General features: G+C 38.1%; 2 protein-coding genes across 2 annotated transcripts; one reads left to right on the top strand and one right to left on the bottom strand.

Moving 5' to 3' along the window:
- Nucleotides 1-3,219: 3,219 nt before the first annotated feature.
- Nucleotides 3,220-5,884, bottom strand: LOC124289855 (ergosterol biosynthetic protein 28 homolog). The gene is made up of 4 exons (XM_046726533.1): nucleotides 5,699-5,884; nucleotides 4,976-5,066; nucleotides 4,471-4,589; nucleotides 3,220-4,095 (listed from the first exon to the last, which is right to left on the bottom strand). The coding sequence occupies exons 1-4, from the start codon at nucleotides 5,856-5,858 to the stop codon at nucleotides 3,983-3,985; spliced, it is 483 nt and encodes a 160-aa protein (XP_046582489.1). The 5' UTR covers nucleotides 5,859-5,884; the 3' UTR covers nucleotides 3,220-3,982.
- Nucleotides 5,885-6,079: 195 nt separating this feature from the next.
- LOC124289856 (tubulinyl-Tyr carboxypeptidase 1-like) lies at nucleotides 6,080-20,619 on the top strand. Its single transcript, XM_046726534.1, has 10 exons — nucleotides 6,080-6,572; nucleotides 10,042-10,133; nucleotides 11,178-11,234; nucleotides 12,455-12,529; nucleotides 13,995-14,166; nucleotides 14,438-14,483; nucleotides 15,113-15,192; nucleotides 16,238-16,321; nucleotides 18,648-18,763; nucleotides 19,338-20,619. The coding sequence occupies exons 1-10, from the start codon at nucleotides 6,255-6,257 to the stop codon at nucleotides 19,423-19,425; spliced, it is 1,128 nt and encodes a 375-aa protein (XP_046582490.1). The 5' UTR covers nucleotides 6,080-6,254; the 3' UTR covers nucleotides 19,426-20,619.
- The last annotated feature ends 428 nt before the right edge of the window (nucleotides 20,620-21,047 follow it).

The following is a 21,047-nucleotide window of genomic DNA, read 5'->3' as shown; positions in this document are numbered from 1 at the left end:
TGGATGGTTAGGTTTTATTAGGATGGTCTTGGAATTGGCTTGGTTCTTCCCACCCTCAATTACCCTGTGTTTCATATTCTTTATTCTGTTCTGGGGGTGTCGGAGTAGCCTAGTGGTTAAAGCGTCCACTTGTCACGCCGAAAACTCAGGATCGATTCTCCATGTGGGTACTAAACTCACTCATTCACCCATTCTATTCTGATAAATACCCTAAACACTGTTGACATAATTGATTTTGAGTCAAATTTAATAATTTTCAAACTGAACATGTGAGCACTTTATTTGACTTGTGTGCTGTATCAAATACAAAAGAGATGGCAGCTAAACATCTACCACTACCAGTGGGGTATTTTTAGTACAACTAACACTGGCCTGCTGGGTATTTGAGTTCTAAAAGCACTTTTGGTGTGGAATTAATCCCAGGATTTCTCTGGAAGCCAGTTGTTGGTTATCACCAGTAGAGCTGTGACGATATATCGTAGTATCGATAATCGTGATACTTTATCTGACGATAAATATATCGATACGTTTTTTCGTATCGTGATATGTATCGTTAAACTTAAAATTGTTAATTTTCATTAGATATTGACGGTTATGTCAAAATTTCTTGCTATTAAAATATGATTTTTTAAAGAAAATAACCGAAGAAAGCATATCCTGATATGCATCGAATCGAATCGTATCGTTCCAAGATATCGCGATACTTATCGTATTGTTAAATTTCTGTATCGTCACACCTCTATTAGTAACCATGATTCAAAATTAAATGACAAAACCTCAGACATAGGAGGAATAGCTGAACATTCCCCATTAAAATGTGACCAATAAAATATAAGATCTTGAAGTTCACAATCCCAAACAACTGAACACAGTGTGCCAGTAGGTCAAAAAAATCCTGTTGAATATGATCTCTTATTATCTTCTTGCATACACTTTGACAAAAACAATGGGTACCGGTAACCTTGATAACATCAAACCTGTGTATCTAAGGCATAGACATAAAATGGTTCACCGCGAGTTGTCACAGAGAACGTGATGTTATTTCTACTAAGCCAAAGTAATCTTAGTACTAAACCTTAGTAATCTAGTAGTCCTTATAAATGGAACAGACAGGAGAGTCGTCTGAAAGATTCTGATTGGTCCAATGGATATAACCTGATAATAAGAAAATGGTCAGGATTTGTTTTGATTAAAAGTGACCCATACATTATCCAAGGGTTAGGTGTGGACCCACTTGTACATAGAGATTTTTTTATTATCCATTTTATTCATGTACATTTGTGCAGTAAAACACGGTAAACAAGTGTGATGGCACTCTTCAGGGATGTCATTTTTAATTGTTTAATGATGTCACAGACAACGAAATACAGAAACAATGGTTGCTAGGCAAAAGTGATATGTCCACACATCATGTACTGAGAAAAACAAATAAAGGATCACAAGAAAATTCAAGCGTTTCTTTAATATTTTCCAGTTTTTCATCACCAGCTTTGAATAGCGCTGTGGTGATGAAAATTGGAAAATAATAAAGGAACGCTTGAATTTTCCTGTGATCCTGTATTTGTTTCTCTCAGTATATATATGACACTGGTTATGTTTCACCATATGGGTAATAAAAACTTTTATACAGCTGTAAAGGTTACAAAAGGTGAGTTTTAACTACATTAAGTTCAAATCAGTTTATGATTTTGCTCTACAACACAGGGTGCGACTTCAGGATTTGTTTTTCAGTACCTGCACTGAGTGCAATCTGGCTTATGGGTTTGGCTGCACCATCAAAATTTTGGTCGCACCATAAAATAATGTCACTGGTTCTAAAAAAGTAAAGTAAATATTTGTTTAGCAATTTTCATAACAAGTACTCAGTATCAAGATACATTCAACAGAATCTTACCCCATGATGAATTATTCTGTTTCAATTTTGCATTACCTGTATTTATAAATCTAAATTATATCATTACTGCTATGTAACTGATTTATGAGTGTACAAATGTTTCTGCTTGTAACAAGTCATGCGGCAAAAAACATATCACTTGCAGTTCCTAACTTCCCAATTAAGACAAACGATGACAGCTCCAAGATGTTGGAGGATTTATTGTTACCTGCACCAGGTGCGACCTGCTGCACCAGCCATTTTTAACATGCACCAGTGCACGTTTTAAATAGCAAAATCGCACCCTGCAATACAATGAATGACCATGTGATTCCATATTACACTTTAAATCATAATTTGTCTTTAACATGGTACATCACATACTGCACAATGATCAACAGAAGATGAGTGTACATGTACTTGGAGGACCGTTATGACTGGAGCAGTGAAACGAACACATCTGACTCCTAAGTTTGTATGCCTGTATAGTTCTTGCTTAGTTGAGTGTCTGTTCATATATTTACTTAACTCAGCTTGTGGACATTCTTGTTATTATCGTCTATTTATTTCACATTTTACACATAGTGTATGACTTTCATGTATTGTCCTAAATAAATGATTTATTACATTTTTGACTTGGTGTCTTTATTTACAAACAACCCTGATGGAATAGACATCATAATTATGATAACAATCATAAAGATCTACACAACTTGTACAAATGTAAACATCAGTGTTATGGAAGACAGTATTGAGTATGACTGGTCACATTAAGGATAATGGTTTTGAATATTTGGCCACTGATGTGATATGTCAATAGGTTATAAGTGTACTAACCGGTTGGTATTGTTGATAATCACATGCTCAGTCCATAACACAAGGTGCGGTGGAGTAGCCTAGTGGTTAAATCATTCGTCACATCGAAGACCCAGGTTCAATTCCTCACAAGGGTACAATATGTAAAGGCCATCGAAATCAGTATGAAGCCCATCAAAGAGCTAGTGTTTTCTAATATTGATGGTAAATAATTCATGGTACTATCTTACCAAATTATGGAGCATAAATTGATTTTGTGCTACTATTCTCCTCTGACAAATATTCAAAATATAAGGGATACCACCCTTTACTGGCTTAGGTTTGGAAACTCATTCATCTTAATAAAATAATCAAAAAAATAAATATAATCTAAAATGGCTCATTTTGTAAATGATAAAAAAACAAAGGAATGTACATTAATATTTGTTTATAGGACCATGTAAATCTATAGTGCAACTGGCTCAGTCATATAAAATATACACCCTTGTACACAGGGATTTATCTAGTATTCTGAACTAACTTCCCCTGAAAAATGAGTTGGAGAATAGGTGGGTTTTTTTTCAAAATTTATATTTACCTTTGTTCTGAGGTATTTCACCTATGGATTTAGTGGCAAGTCTAGTTTCTGAAAAGGAAGTCTCTTGGCTCATTTTTACTGTATCTTATTGAGATAATTTAGCCAAAACCATTCTCTAAATTATGCATGTTTCAGGGACAATGTTAGTCAGATCAGCCTCTGTGCAAATCCTTGGTACATTTGACAAACAATTATGAGAATCACTAACTTGGCACTGAGATCAAGGGCATCACAATCATCATTGAATGATAGTCAGTTTTACCCTGACTGGCTACAATCAAGGGAAAATTATCCACGATTGGCAAGGTTAAACTTGATACAGTAACAAGCAAGTTTTAAATGGAGAAATTGCATAATTATTGTGGATTGCACACTAGCAGCATATCTTCACACCAGACAACAGGTTTTCTGATAAACAATATTTAACAAGAACAAAATATCACTTCAACCTTAAAATCACATTTCTTGCCCTGAGGATGCAAAGAGAAAAATCTTTAACGTGATAAGTGTCACTGGACAAAAGAATTAAATTCACAATTCAAAAGATAACCTGTATCGCTTCAATATAACAATCATGAGAAATACATATGTGATTTACCACAGAAAAAGACATTCTGACGCAACCAGTTAAGTATTTTCAGAAGCCCATTAATATTGCATTTAATATACCACCATAAGATGAGGACTAGAACTACCAGATTATGTTATCTGTTTAGTCATCCATATTTCTTTTTAAACTTGCTGCTGAGTTCTTCATTTTCATTGTTCTGGGGGACCCTGGCAGGGCTCAGATACTTGTAGCCATGGATCATGAAGGCAATGGAGATAACTGAAAGTAAATAATTAGACATTGCAACATGTTCATGAACAACTCTGTAATTGCGATGTCTTGTCATCAATATTTACGCCATTGTCAAGCAGCAGTACAATAAGGTGTTACCTTCATACTACTGACTTCTTTGTCATCAGTTAAATTCTAAGAAATGATTCTCAAAGAATCCTTATTTTTTACACTGACATTATTATACTTATAATTTTGGATATATTCTATCAAAGTAATAATAATAATAGTCCATTTATATTGCGCATTTATCCATGCACATTGCATGCTCAAAGCGCTGACATATTACAATATGGCAATGAAACATAATACAGATTTAGTTATTAGAACATGACTAGCAAACTGTAAAGAATGTTCACTTACAGGACACAATGAATGGGGCTGACACACCAACACACAACTCGACAGTGTTGTAGATAAGGATCTCTGTCACATAATGTACAAACACAACCACGAATGAAACCAGTGTCAGGTTGTACACACTGAAACAGAACAGACATAATTTTGACCGACTTCAACTTTTAATCTGTCATATACACACTGTACATACACTGTCTACACACTGTTATAAACAAGACCAAATATTCTACTCTGAAAAACTCTGTGGTATACTTCCGAGGTGTCAAATCACAATATGACTTCAGTCATCAATCAGCTGTTTCACCTGATGATACAACAAAGATACGTGAAATCATATATTTATCCAAATGTAATTCATATGCAATAATTATCAACAGACAGTAAAGAACGAGATTATGATAGACTGTCTCACTTATATCTGCATATTTTGTTTAAGTAGAAGATAGAAGAATAATAATAATAAAAGACACTTCATACCATACACATAATATATTCCAAAAACACTCACGCTTTGTTATAGATATCAATAGCACAGCTGAATCTTAAAACACCTGAAATAAGTGTCCATATACCAAACAGTCGAGCAACCAGTCCATTCACTGAAATATCAACAAGATATAACTTTACAATCATATGAAGAGAAGGGGCAACATCAAACATGGAGCCATGTCTTTGGCCTGTTTCTATTATCTGTTTAAACATTTGCATGACAGATCTACCAATTTGATTTGGAAAAACGAAACTAGTTGTGTGTTTCTGGCGACAACAGACTATACAGCTTATACCTGTTCTAAAACGCCATACTGAACAAACTTCATGGATAACAACTTTTTATATTTCGTGAGTGCGACGTTTCGATACAGATTCTTGTACCGTTGAATCTGTATCGAAACGTCACACTCACGAAGTTGTTATCCATAAGTTTGCTCAATATTGCACTTCCCAACTTCTAAAATGCCACTCAGAGAAGTTCTAAAATACCATGTAAATATTTGTAAAGTCATTAATTATCTGGTTCCAATATAAATGATTCGCATAATTTTGCATCGGTTGGAATACAAATTACATGGTTCAGTTGCAAGCGACTAGAATATCAGAAACTGCATAGACTACCGTGTCAACAAAGATCAGCTGATACTGTCCCGGTCGGCCTATGCCGTTAGTGTGACCTGATGACATCGAGTGTGGCGTGATACTACTTGTACTCATAGCTGTGTGTGTGTAGCCTTACCATTCGATTCAGAAACAGTGTAGAGTCGGGAATATAGAAAGCTGTGGTCAACGAAACATTGCATCGTATTCCCAAATGCCATCAAAGATACAAATCCAATCCAAATGCTCAAATACTTCATATATCTGGAAGTCTTTTTCGGTGAATTTCGTGGTGCCATTTTCAGGCTGTCTGCTTGAGACCGGAAATGCATCGGCGGTGGGAAATATTACGACATGCAGATATCGTCATAAATTTTCCATCACATAACAAAAAGATAACATCTGTTTTCTGTTCAAGAATCTATCAACCATATTCATGAATTATGCAGTTGGACATAAAATTTCAACTTAAAGTTTAAATTCAGTTTTGGGGCATGTCGTTAAATCGGTGGATGACGGAATACGTTAACAACGCATAAACAATAAGCTGCAGATGCCGACCCGATAACCGATTCATAAATACAGGAACTAGCTTTTAATACAGTTTAACATGTTTATACCTATTTATGTGGCTATTCGGATCACCATGCATGAAATAACACAATGTCACGATCGCCAGTTTTCATGACTGGCGTATGTCACTGAAATCGGAAAAAGGTTTCCAGTCATTCGGATCATTAATTGTATTTCCTGAGCCAGAATCAGGGAATTTAGAAGACGGTGATTTAAGCAAAATAAAAATGAAGTCAAAATCAGACAAATTAAAACGCTCACAATCTTTACCTGATGGAGATGAGGTCCATGAAGAAAACGGTGTTCTGTTTTGGGTCAACAAAAGTGGTTTCCCAATTGAAGATAGAACTTGGCAGAGAATGTGGGATCATGTGGCCAAAATCCATCCAGAGGGACACAAAATGGTGCAGGGAGTGAGACAGAGTACAGACTTAGTTACGGTAATAAACACAGTTGATATAATTATATATGTAATACATTTTGTGAAATACACAATGACATTTATATCTTGTATTAATTTAATAATGCTATTTCCACATGATATTGTCCTGATTTGATACAGAAAGAGTCATGCTTCATGATATATGCCATGCTTGTCGTAAATGGCAACTAATAGGATCAGTGGTTAGGCTTGCATACTTGGTTGACACATGGGTATGTATCCTAATTGCATAGATTGATGCTGTTGATGTTAGTACATATAACTGCATAATCTGGTTCAGACTCAAGTATTTACAGATCCCTTGTCATAGCTGGAATATTGCTAAGTGCAGCATTAAACAACAAACAAACAGTTTGAAGGAGCTGAGAATGTCCCTTTCCATAAACAGAATTTGGTTTATCCTTTTACAACAGCAGTATGATATCATCATCATCATCATCATGATCATATTCTTAGTGTAGCGGCCATAAAATTCAAACCACGGACCTTCTAATCCAAAGTCGGACACCTTGTCCACATGACCAAAGAGGTTAACCCCGTCAGCAAGCTGACAAGGTAAGGATGTCATCTGTGGGATGACTCCACGCCCTGCTACACACTCCCCTGTCAACAGAAGGCACGTTCCGAGCCGCATAGTTGGGTACTGAGACTTATTTTGCTCAAATTTGATATGAACGTGCTCAGCCCCACGTTGGGCGTCAATGTAGCGGTCATAAAATATCCGAGTCCCGTGCTGGGATTCGAACCACTGACCTTCTAATCCGAAGTCAGACGCCTTGTCCACATGACCAAAGAGGTTAACCCCGTCAGCAAGCTGACAAGGTAAGGATGTCATTTGTGGGATGACTCCAAGCCCTGCTACATAAGCAAGAGAGAAAGTGACCAGGTGCAACTTGCCTGAAGTTATGCATAATGTACTGATGAGGTCTTTGTTTAATGCTGATTTTTGAATGCTTATGCTAAAGATTATTGCAATGTCTGGTGGGGAATGGGATGGGGTGGAGTGGATAGGTGGGTGTATGTGTGCTTGTTCTAGTCCAGCTGAGGGTAATGCATGGTTTCATTGTGCTAGCCCAGTGGGTTAGAATGTCACTGTGTTGACATCAAGCTGACCACTCCTTGTTTCATCCCCTCTAGCACCAGGCAGGGTAACACCAAGAAGAAATTGTTTTCACACATTTGTTATGATGCTGGTTAAGGATAGAACAGCTGACCTGCTCTCTAGGGAGACACTCTCTGTTCACTAGACCATGGAGGCAGTCTGCTCTTGCTTCCTTCTTAAGTGACACGTGATGTCGATTCGGGTTAGAATTGGTCTTCAGTAACCCATGCTTGTCGTAAGAGGCGACTAACAGGATTGGCTGGTCAGGCTTGCTGACTTGGTTGACACATGTCATCAGTTCCCAAATGCGTAGATCGATGCTCATGCTGTTGATCACTGGATTGTCTGGTCCAGACTTGATTATTTACAGACCACCGCCATATAGCTGGAATATTTCTGAGAGTGGCATAAAACTAAACTCACTCACTCACTTCTTAAGTATTCTTAATTGCCATCTTTACCTTTGGGCATCTTTTATCCAGTAAATCTTTGTTGATTAAATGCATCCAGACAATATATATTAGAATTGAAATTTATTCTCTAGAGTGTTTACTACAATATTATATAGATAATAACATCATGTGTAACTATAGGTTATACTGTACCATAAATAATACTTTTTTCTGAAAAGAGCACAACTAATTGGTGTTAAAGGAAAATAAAACTGCAGAATATAAAAGCAAACATTATTAATTGTTTCTTTGGCTCATTGATGTGAAACTGTCAACATAAGAGGGCTAAATGCTTTTATCTTTACTGCTTATTGTATGTGTACAGATGGAATGTGCCAGTGCCTAACACACAATTAGGGAGTGGCTCATTATTATAAAATACACACACTGACACAAGCCAGAATGTATGTTATGCTTGGGACCACTAGCCACCATATAGCTGGTATATTGCTGAGTGCAGCGTTAAACAACAACCAAACAACTAGGGACCCCCCAAAACATCTGACATATTGGGTCATCTTGCGATATGAGTTCAAGCAGTTCTTGAAAAGGTACATGTCTTTGTAAAGACTTGGTAAATTATATTCTGTAGTCTTTCTGAATGTTATAGTCGATAACCTCAAACTGGATTTGCTCTTCACCCTGACAAAACCACATGAAGCACTATAAAATCATCCTTTTGTCTCTGCTATGTGTAGCATGGTGTAGTCACACTTCTGAGTTGGATTGGATAGGCAGATTCTTTGGGCATGTTGAGTCCGGGGCCTAACCACTTTTATCACCTTTGAGAACTCACTGTTTCATCCAAATTTAAGCTTTGTAGTTGAATAAAGTGTGTGAGTGAGTTTAGTTTTACGCCGCTTTTAGGAATATTCCAGCAATATCATGGCGGGGGACACCAGAAATGGGCTTCACACAAGTTGACTAAGGAAAAATCAAACAAACAAGACTGAATTTCATGCAATTTTTATGAATCAACTTTTATCAAATTCAAAACTACAATGTAACTGTATGTGACACATGAAAACATCATTGACACAACACTGTCAAGGAGAGCTACAATATGGAAGCATCAACCATTGCGAACAGTGTAAACATCTTGTATGCATGTAATAACGTCACATTTCGCATTCACAAAACATCTGGGCTTAGATTTTTGAAGCTCTCTTAGCGCTAAGATAGTCGTAAGTTAATGTTAATGTATGGCATTTACGACTATCTTAGCTCTAAGAGAGCTTCGAAAATCTAGGCCCTGATAGTACGAATCACATAAAGCTGATTTCTTACATTTAACCCAAGGGCTTAAAAGAGAAACATCTCATTTTAAGCCCATGAGGTAAAACACAGGGGCTTTGAAAGCAAGCATCGCTGGTATCATTCCAAAGTATGATAGAACAGACCATACAATTAGATTCAGTGATGTGTAAGTGAGACACTGTTGACAGCCACAGTTCCACCAGGCCTCTCAGTTAAGAAAATACTATCCAGAACTGTATCCATAAGAGAGATGCAGAAAATATGCTGTACTAAGGGAAGAATCAAAATAAACATTCTACATGGCAGTAAATTAGTAATTCAATCAGTGGTAACGCTGGTCAGAGAAATCAGTCTCACAACACGCTTTTGAACACAAATTAAGATTATTGTCATGATCATTACTTGTTAAATTGTTCCATGTCATATTTAGAAATTTGACCTATTAGTTTCCCTAAAGGGGTTGTTGTCGGCACAGTTACTAGAGGTGCTATGACAGCTCCAGAGTTATCTCCCCTTAACCAGGTTTGAAAACTCTCAAGGGATTTATTGTCCCCAAAACACTATTGAAATGTAAATGAAAAATTGATAAAGAAAATCATTTGTGTTGTATTGTTATGTATATGATGATACTGATTGTGATAGATTTGTATCGTCAGATCCCGGCACCACAGGCTCCACTCAGCTTCTCACCAACGGTTCCTATCGGCGATCGGGTTGAGAAGATTCAGAACTACATGACAGAACTCCAGTATCCTTCATATTTGAAACCCTATACTAACTATTTTCAACAGTTAGAAATATTATTTTCTTTCGTACATAAGGCCAGACCAATTTAATATCTTGTTTTACAGATATTTGTCCTCAGAAAACCTAGAGGCAGGAGGGGAAAAAAATAAAAATAAAAATCACCAGTCAAAGTAACATTACTTTTAAATACTAAAAGTGTTTTACTTTTGGCAATTTATGAACTGTATATGGGGTAAAAAACAAGTTTACATTTTGGGCCAATAAAAACATTATGATTTTATATTTAAAGCGGGGAAATTAATTATATTTTTTTTCTCATTCTTGAATAATTACAACCCGCAGATCCGTAAAACAAGAAATAAAATTGGTCTGGCCTAATGTAAAAAAAAGTAAAAAGACATTCTCTTTTCTTGTATGACGTACAGGAGGCTGAATGATTTGGGTAGATTGTAGGGCTGGGACAGGTGCAAATTTTCTACCGGGTACCCGGATACTTGTTATGTTAATTCCTGACATCAAATTTGCAAGAAATGGCAAATATATTCATCAGCTCGGAGGCTAAAATTTCGAGTTTTTCAATATCTTAATCATGTATTATATTCAAAAGATTAAAAGAAGTGTAAATTATGTCTCAATCTTCAAAGACAATACAACCTTTTAATGAAAAGGTAACACATTACATTGTTTAATCTAATTAGTCACACGATCATAGTGAGTACGGGTACCCAGGTCCAGCTCATTACCCACCCATCCCAGGGTATCCGGGTTACCAGTCCCAGTCCTAGTAGATTGTTATGTGGAGTGGAAAATATTGTTTAAAAGATAGAATATATTCTCAACTGAAATAATGGTGTTATTCCTTCTTTTTTCTTCTAAATTTTACCGTTTACACATGCCCAGAAATAAACAAGTGCACATTTAAGATTCTCATTTAAAGCATTGTAGTCACAGATATGAATTCTGTTCATGCCTCATCCTTGTGGCTTAATTTTATGACATGATCTGACAGATGTGTGGAAATTAGAGGTTTCCTTAACACAGGAAGATATAATCATACAGGAACACAGTTTTTCGAAATCAGAAAAAACAGACCAATATCAGGGTAAGTAGAAGACTGACTGACTGAGTTTGGTTTTACGCCGCTTTTAGCAATATTCCAGCAACATTTCGGCGGGGGACACCAGAAATGGGCTTCACACATTGTGCCCATGTGGGGATTCGAACCCGGGTCTTCGGCGTGACGAGTCAACGCTTTAACCACTAGGCTACCCCACCGCCCCTAGGTAAGTAGAAGAAGAAGAAATATGACAGTTGAACATCTCCAGTCCTGGGTGCTGTTGTACAGAACAACCTTAGCGCTAAGACTACCTTAAGTCTATGTTCAGGTATGGGAGTTACGGTCACCTTAGCGCTAAGATCGCTTTGTACAACGGCACCCTGATCTCCTTAATACAGTAATGCATCATTCCGGACAGTTACTTAGTTTGTATGTTTGTTTGATGTGACACTCAACAATATTCCAGCTATATGGTAGCAGACTCTAAATGACTGACTGACTGAGTTTGGTTTTATGCCACTTTTAGCAATATTCCAGCAACATCACGGACGGGGGACACCAGAAATGGGCTTCACACATTGTACCCATGTGGGGATTCGAACCCGGGTCTTCGGCGTGACGAGTCAACGCTTTAACCATTAGGCTACCCCACCGCCCCGACTCTAAATGATGGCTATGGAACAGAGAATCCTGTGATTGACATCATGATGATTCATCTATACAGCTGGGATAAGATAATAATGGATCATATGTTGAAATTTGCCAATTATATAAAATTTGCAAAGTCATGACACTTTTCATTTATAAACATATAGAAAAGTTTCCAAAAGGCTGATACCTATTTTGGAGGTGAGGTGAAATTGGGTTTAACATCGTTCTTGAGAATATCTCGCTCATATGACGACGTGCATGCGTGTGTATGTGTAGGTGCGGCTGCTTGTACTAGCCCAGACTGAAGCTGGTTTTATAGTGCTAGCCCACTGAGATACCATGCCGCAGTGAAGCATGAATACCCCACTCAGACACATTATACTGACTCCGAGCCGACCAGTCCTTGTTGTACCCATTAATGCCGAGCGCCAGGCAGGGACCAACAAGTACGATATTTTAACGTCTTTTGGTATGACGCGGTCGGGGATCGAACCCGCGACCTTCCGCTCTCCGGGCGGACGCGCTAACCACTACACCACGGAGGCGGACATACTTATTTTGGAAGATTGATTAAAGTTCAACTTGTTTTCAGTGACCTTTTTGTCTCCTTTCAGTCTCATGGAATGTGCCAAAGAAATGATCCGTGAGTCTCTCCCAATCAAGTGTCTGGAGGCTGTTATCCTTGGGATGTATCCTTGATAGAACATTATTGTAACATAGTCATACAGTTGATGTTAGGACTGGGGTAGTGAGTGAGTGAGTGATGGTATAATGCTGCTTTTAGAAATATTCCAGCAATATCCTGGCAGGGGACACCAGAAACGGGCTTCACACATTGTGGGGAATCAAACCCAGGTCTCTGCCGTGACAAGCCAATGCTTTAACCACTAGGCTTTCCCTACTACTGACCCAGGACACAGGGGAAATTTTTCTGCTTTTTTTTTTTGTTGGTTCTGTAATGGTTCCCCTGTTGACAAACCTAGGGCTGCTGTGTGGATGAGTGAGCGAGTATGGTTTTACATACGTACGTACACACACACACACACACACACACACACACACACACACACACACACACACACACACACACACACACACACACACACACACACACACACACACATACATACATTTGTATAGCGCCGATATCCAGCTCTGCTCAAAGGCGCTTTGTTTTTCCCTCGTTCACTGGATGTCAATCTCAACGGCACATCGTATTGTCAGTCTCAACTCCCTGGGGATCATACAACTCTTGCAGCCACTAGACGCACCGAGTTATTGTAGCATTCCCATCCTTACGAGGTACCCATTTACAGCTGGGTGGACTGGGACACATAGTCATAGTACTTTGTCCATGTTTACTGCACGTTGCTGTACCCGCAACTAGGTGTTTGCACGTATTCATGTGGCCACCATCTGGTCATATACCAAGGGATTCGTGGGTTCTTTTAAGTGCACAGGGTTGTGTACCGTTGACTCCAAGGTTTTACACCTGCTTTTAGCAATATTTCTGCAAAATCACAGCAGGAGACCACATATATTGGCTTCAGACATTGCACCCATATGGGAAATCGAACTCAAGTCTTCGTCATGACGAACAAGAGCTTTAAGTTTAACCACTAGGATAGTAGGATACCCCAGCACCCTGCTGTTTGGATGAAGGATTGCCTCCATGGACCAGGAGATGAAGCATCTACTGGGAGAACATGACAAACATAGGGCTGTAGGTGAGCCTTAGTGGTCTAGTGAATAGAGCATCTGTGCAGAGAGTGAAAGGTCAGTGGTATGATCTTCATCCACGTCATACAAACAGCCACACCAAAGTATAATAATTTTCAATCCTTCAATAAATGCTTATCAGTTTATAGATGCATGTAATGGAGCAATTTATGGGACCAGAAACAAAGTGAGTTTTGATGGTACACAAACATTCTCAAGGGAAGGATAACAATATATGGATGAACAGCTTCTTCATTACAGAGAGGACGACATTTTGATCTAGGTTCTAACACCATTTTCAAGCAAGTGGTCACGTGGTAAAGAAGATGGTCATCCAAATATTGTTATCCTTCCTTACCGTTCCAACTTATAAATGCCTCTCAAAGAAGTTACGAAATTTCTCACCTCTGCTAAACAACCTTTAACCTGTCGAAGATACCTAACCAATGGCATGATGGGTGTTGAGCGATATCCAATCAGTTTCAAGAGTACATTTCAAGGCAGTGTTCATCGTCATGTGGTGCTGGGAATTTCTCATGGTGGGCGATATGGTGCTATTGGTATGAGCCGGAGGGACGATCTGATGTATAAACCTCTTTTGTTTAAGGTAAGTTGTTCCAAGAGACAAAGCTGATGTATCTCGAATACTGTTACAAGTGTCATTAAACCCTTTTCACGCATGCAAGCCATGTATGCTATCAACCAATATTTACAACCATGATTTATCCTGAATATTGATGACTGGTAAATAAATCATTCATTTCGAAAAAAAACATTTATTTAAATGTCACATAAGAAAAGTATAAATGCACTTTTTTTGCTGGAAAACCTTTTTGTGAACAGGGACAAGTATCAAAAGTATTGTTCCTATTTTTCAGAGTTTATCAGAACTGGTGTTCGACTTTGAGAAAGCCTACACAAACTGTGAGTTGTGTTTTTACAATTAATGATATGAAACTAAAATATACTGGGTGTGCACAAGGCTTGAAAAGGCCTTGAATTTTAGTGAATGGACTTAAATTGGCATTTGCATGAAAATTAACAATAAGACCTTGAATGTAACCCAGACTTAACACTGAAATTATTAAACAATCTATATACAAAACACAAAGGTGCTTGTGAATGTCCTTTGACTAAACCCGTGAAGGTCCGGGTTATGATGTCCCTTCAGTAACCCATGCTTGTCGTAAGAGGCGACTAGCAGGATCGGGTGGTCAGGCTCGCTGACTTGGTTCACACATGTCATCGGTTCCCACTTGCACATATTGATCACTGGATTGTCTGGTCTAGACTTGATTATTTTACAGACCGCCGCCATATAGCTGGATTATTGCTGAGTGCGACGTAAACTAAACTCACTCACTCACTCCTTTGACCAATGAAATAATGTATGGTAATGAGTAACATAAACTTTGCTGCTGACTCAGCATAAACGTTTTTGGCCATGTGACTTACCCTCATCAAATTATAAGGCATTATGTTGTTTTAATTTCATGAAACATTATTTTGACACATGTATTAAGTACAAATCCATCTACTGGTATATGTTCTAGATTGGCATGAAGTAAGGAAGGTCAAGGTCGGTCTACCGAGTCCACACGACCCACACAGCTATGAGACAATCCAGTGGAAGGTTGGTTGTTTTAAAATGTTCTGTATGACAAGGGCCAGTATGTGGTAGAACACATCACATGTCAGCTGAAATGAATAATACTATATAGGCCTATGCATTCTACAATGTGTGAACAAGATGAAGCAATATGTCATATCCTGAACTGACAATACCAGTTTTATAGATGTCAGTTGACACAAATTTAGTTTGGCAGAAAGCAATTTGTTGACTACATGTGTTGCTAAATTGATAACTATTAGAACTAAAAATCTGGAAAGTTTTCATAAATTTATTAAAAGTGGCCAACAATAGCAATTACTCTCAACAATGTGAAATGAGGGAAACAGGCTGGGAGGGGGTGTTTATTTAATAGTGCACTGGTTGGTTTGACGTGTGGAGCTGAATAGGTGAGGTGAGGTGAAATTGGGTTTAACGTCGTGCTTGAGAATATGTTTCGCTCATATGACGACGTGCATGCGTGTGTATGTGTATGTGCGGCTTCTTGTACTAGCCCAGACTTAAGCTGGTTTTATAGTGCTAGCCCACTGAGATACCATGCCGCAGTGAAGCATGAATACCCCACTCAGACACATTATACTGACTCCGAGCCGACCAGTCTTTGTTGTACCCATTAATGCCGAGGCCAGGCAGGGACCAACAAGTACCATATTTTAATGTCTTTTGGTATGACGCGGTCGGGGATCGAACCCGCGACCTTCCGCTCTCTGGGCGGACGCTCTAACCACTACACCACGGAGGCGGTCTGGAGCTGAATAACAAGATATGCCTGCTCATGTTTGTTTGTTGGTCTAAAAAAATAGCTGCGCCATGAAACGATTACTTGTGTGTTTTTGGGCCACAGTAATTTCCTGCTCTTAAACTTCCAGTAATTGTTTCTTAAGATGTTTCTCACCAGTCTCACTTGGTATTGTCTGACTTGTATTGATATGACATGTTCAGACATGTCACTGTGATTTGCCATCTGGACATAAACACACATTAACAGTTAAAACAGTATGATCGATCGATTCATCCTCTAAAAGTTTTTACCTTTGTACATTTTCAGACGCTGACGTTGAATGTGTCCAAATTATCAAAGAAAGAAATGACCAGAGAATTGGAGCAACACTCCAAATTAATACGAGCAAAGGTGAAAATGTTTACTTAGAGGTGTTCCTCACGTCTGTAATGTTTGATCTCATCCGCACTGTGTAAACTTCCCTGCAAACCACTAGCAAGAATTCTCAGCCTTGTCAGTTTCAAAAGGGATGCCAGTGAGTGAGTGAGTGAGTGAGTTTAGTTTTATGCCGCTTTTAGCAATATTCCAGCAATATCATGGCGGGGTACACCTGAAACGATTTCACAGATAGTACCCATGTGGGGAATCGAACCCGTATCTTCAGCTGACGAGCGAACACTTTAACCACAAGGCTACCCCACCACCGCAAGCGGATGCCAGATTACCATTGGTCCTCCGTTACCTTTGCTAGTCACAAATTGCGACATACTGGATCAGGTGGTCAGACTGAGTAACTTGGTTGATGGAATGTCGTACCCCGACCGTGTGGATCTGTGCTCACTATATCAACCACTGCACAGCCATGTCCAGACTGGATTATTTACAGTCTGTATTTATATGGTTTAAACATTTATTTTTTCAAAAAGAATATGGATTGGTAAACAAACTGTAATGGTTTATGTGAATACCTCTGCATTACAACTATTTTGAACTGAACTGACTGACTGAGTGTAGTTTTACGCCGCTTTTAGCAATATTCCAGCAATATCACGGCGGGGGATACCAGAAATGGGCTTCACACATTGTGCCCATGTGGGGAATTGAACCCGGGTCTTCAGCGTGACAAGCCAACGCTTTTACCACTAGGCTACCCCACTGCCCTTTTGAACTGAAACTGATAATTTATAACGAAAGATATCAGGAAAATTGTATGGGTACCAAGGGACAATAAGCAAGCAGGTTTTCTGTCAGTCATTTCAGCGTAACGTTTTCATTAGTTGAGTTGTAATGGTGCAAAACCATCAGATTTCAAAATAGCCAAGTGGACAGATTTTAAGATATTTGAATTAACAGTGGTTGTTTCTTTAGCATTACATTAAGAGAACTGAGTTTATATCAAAACCTTTTATATAGTAATATAAATGATTTCTTAATTCTAAACCCTTTTATGTAGTAATATAATCAGTTTCTCAATTCATCATAAGTGTACAAAAAGTAATGTAGGGGATCTTTCCAGGTATGTTTTCAAGAACAAGTAGGGTCGACTGCGATATGTCATCCATATTCATAAGCCTTCAAGTTACTGCAACTATAGTCTGTTTGCAGTGAAAACGTATCGATGAATTTCACTTTAAACAAGAAAGTAAATCGAATAAAGTGAAATTAAGATTGAGAATCCTCATAATTTTACCTTGCCAACTGAACATTTAAATATCAGAATTTTATTCATCATAGGATAAAAGTTGTTTAACAAACGATCATAGTTTCAAATCGTTATTATTGGTTTGTATTACAAGGGGGTATGCACATTAAATGAAACACCGAAAACAAGTAGGGTTGGTGTAAGTTAACGCTCATCACGTACCGCACTGCATTTGTTTCAGTGTTCCAACTACTGCTCTTACCCCCTTGTAATACAAACCAATAATAGCGATTTGAATCTATGATCGTTTGTTAAACAACTTTTTTCCTAAGATGAATAAAATTCTGAGATTCAAATGTTCAATTGGCAAGGTAAAATTATGAGGATTCGCAATCTTAATTTCACTTTATTTGATTTACTGTTTTGTTTAAAGTGAAATTCATCGGTACGTTTTCAATGCAGACAATAAGTCGTAGTTGGGAGTACATTTTCTGACAAATTCTTGAACTTGACTTGGTCTGTTGTGTTTATTTGTACTAGTCTTTTAATTACCCCTGGGGCAGTGGGTTAGCCTAGTGGTTAAAGCATTCGCTCATCATGTCGAAAACCGAGTTCGATTCCCCACATGGGTAAAATGTGTGAAGCCCATTTCAGGTGTCCCCCACCGTGATATTGCTGGAATATTGCTAAAAGCGGTGTATAACAAAACTCATACTAAATCTTAATCACCCCTATATTTGCGGCAATATTAGGCAGCTGATTTCGTAGTTTTATGATCCTGGTTGGGAATTGTTTTGCATAAAATTCATGGTGACAGCTTAGCGATTGAATGTTTTCACTGTTTCCAAAATTCGCAAGTACTTAATGTTATGACTCCTTCTGGAATAAGAGGAGATAAATATTTTGGAGTTTAATTATTTATGATCTTGTAGAACAGCAGCATATTAAAATTTTGTCTTCTTTGTGATAGCGTTCATTAAGTTGGAATACTGAAAACACACGCAGTTGCTGTTGGGGGCAAGTAAGGTTGTTCTCAAAATATAATTTGTGCTGCATGATTGTAATCATAGTATTGCGTTGGATGTGTTTTGCTAGGCCAAGTCGTGGATCACCCCACCCAATCTGCCCAAGAAGATGGCCACCTTCATAGACGCAGGTCGGGACATGCCCAGCACTAGCAAGTCTTCCCCAGTAGTCAAGATGACTCGATCGTAAGATTCTGCTTCCCTGTGAAACCCTTCTGAGATGCTTCATGTTGGAATTCGTCCAACATGAACAATAATAATCATGATTGAGTGGCGAAAACTATTTGATTGTCATTGTACATGCATAAATGACTTTATAGTGACAGCATAGCTTGAGTGAATAACATTGTCAGCTCTTTCTCTATTTGTCAACTCTTTCTCTATTTGTCAACACCAAAAAATAAACAAAACTGTATAGAACCAGATAATCATAAACTCCCCAGAGAAAATGAGGAAGGTTTTAACATAACTGTTTCAAAACTCACTTATAATCATTCCATATTCACTCTTAGGACCAGTCACCTACCTTCAATTAATGAACCTGAAGAGTTATGTCCCTTCAATAAGCATCCCACCATAACATGAGCGAAGATGATCGTAACCCCTATACTTTAACATTGACTTACGACCGTCATATTGCTACGGTCGCATTACCGGAAGTAATTCATCACCTAGATTAATGAGTGTCAAGTTATTTGTATATTGCTTGCAATGTTGTATGTTCACAATGTTGCTGATGATGATGTTTGTAATGTTGCAGACACTCTGTTGTGACCAAGTCACGTGATGAGCCAGCGCCCGTCAAGTCTGGCAGCAGTCGAGGAGCAGATTACCAGATCAGGATATAGACAGACTGTAGCACAGGCAGATGGCTGAAAGGAGCTCCCTGCTGTTGTTGACTTCTATTTATTATGATTATCATTCCATAAACATTCCAAGGCTGTGAATGATTTGATGATTATGGTCATCAAATTATTTGTGTAAACATTATTGTCATATTTTATATATTTCACCTGTACATGAAATCCCAAGATATTCTTTTGTAGACTGTCGTTTAAATTTTAAAGCTGAGAAAACTAAATCAAATTAGTCTTAAGGTAGGATGCTGTTCCCGTGTATAGTTTCCTTTCAGTAAATGCAGATATGATCTTATTCTCGGACCATGCAAATAGTAGGTTAATGAACATTCTGTAATATTTCATTGAAAATATGTCACAGGTATTCCACAAGCACAAGCGTAATTGAGGCCACCAATCAATTATAAAGTGCAGGATTCATTTAAGAGAAAATTCTTGACTCAGCAGTGTGGTATTGATACACTGATTCATCCTTTATTGGAATAATGACAGATGTAACAATTTCCTTAAAATGTTTATCCCGTTATTAATTAAAACCAATTCCCAATAATTTAACTTCAATTCACACCTTTTTATGACCTATAGGTCATGTCTGGATGAAGGTTTATCAACATTCTGTCTTTGTGGAGTCAATTCTGATATGTGCTTTTGAGATTTGACTCGGCTAGTATTCAATAATTAAGGGTGTAAAATTGAGACTAAGAGTGAAGAAAAAGATCGTATTCAAGAGTTGACAGGTTCATTGGCAACAGCAGATTTATTTGAAGGAAAACATGGTACTTGGCTGTCCTTTGGGTAGAGAATATGTGCCATTTACCAACTCAACCTTGTATCATTTTCAGTTGCATGTGTCAGGTGACAAGTGTCATAACGCCTGTTCCAGCTGCCACAATCCATGACATACTTGTTCCCCTTCTGATGAACTTTTGGCAAGAGCCCAAGAAATCTGAACTTGCATATAAAATGTAATTAAATGTATTTGAAACAAAAATACAGCCTCTGCTACACATATATTTAAGATATCATTTTCAAACCCATTAATCATGATTTAATATTTCCAAATCTTACTGTCAAATGAACACATATGTAATCATAATCCAAGGCACCTGTGAAATATCTGTACATATATCCCAATCATGTACATGTAATTCAGTTGTTATTGTGTCATAAATATTCTTTTGATAACCCTGTTCATATTTTTTGTGTAGCATGAGGTCCTCTAACCTGTGGAGATCTGGGTTAGTGAGTGAGTTTAGTTTTACGCATCACTCAGCAATATTCCAGCTATATGGCGGCGGTCTGTAAATAATCGAGTCTCGACCTGACAATCCAGTGATCAACAGCATGAGCATCAATCTGCGCAATTGGGAACCGATGACATGTGTCAACATGGCCAGCGAGCCTGACCACCCGATCCCGTTAGTCGCCTCTTACGACAAGCATGGGTTACTAAAGGTTGATTCTAACCCGGACCTTCACAGGTACATCTGGGTTAGAATCAGTGTTCGGCAACTTATGCTTGTCATGAGAGGTGACTAACGGGATTGTGTGGTCAGGCATGTTGAATTGGTTGAAGCGTATCATTGTTTGCCAGCTGCAAAGATTCATGTTCA

Source organism: Haliotis rubra, unplaced genomic scaffold (assembly GCF_003918875.1).
Source record: "Haliotis rubra isolate DU_JTF1 unplaced genomic scaffold, ASM391887v1 Scf45, whole genome shotgun sequence".
NCBI lineage: Eukaryota > Metazoa > Mollusca > Gastropoda > Lepetellida > Haliotidae > Haliotis > Haliotis rubra.
The sequence above is the reverse complement of the archived record's forward strand: the minus strand, read 5'-3'. Positions and strand labels throughout refer to the sequence as shown.

Excerpts from the sequence above, each read along its gene's own strand:
- LOC124289856 (XM_046726534.1), top strand. The coding sequence starts at position 6,255 with ATGTCACTGAAATCGGAAAAAGGTTTCCAGTCATTCGGATCATTAATT. Across the intron at positions 6,573-10,041 it reads AGAGTACAGACTTAGTTACG|ATCCCGGCACCACAGGCTCC; the intron begins GTAATAAACACA and ends TTGTATCGTCAG. Across the intron at positions 12,530-13,994 it reads GAGGCTGTTATCCTTGGGAT|ATACCTAACCAATGGCATGA; the intron begins GTATCCTTGATA and ends AACCTGTCGAAG.
- LOC124289855 (XM_046726533.1), bottom strand. The coding sequence starts at position 5,858 with ATGGCACCACGAAATTCACCGAAAAAGACTTCCAGATATATGAAGTAT. Across the intron at positions 5,067-5,698 it reads CACTGTTTCTGAATCGAATG|TGAATGGACTGGTTGCTCGA; the intron begins GTAAGGCTACAC and ends TTGATATTTCAG. Across the intron at positions 4,096-4,470 it reads AGCCCCATTCATTGTGTCCT|TTATCTCCATTGCCTTCATG; the intron begins GTAAGTGAACAT and ends ATTTACTTTCAG.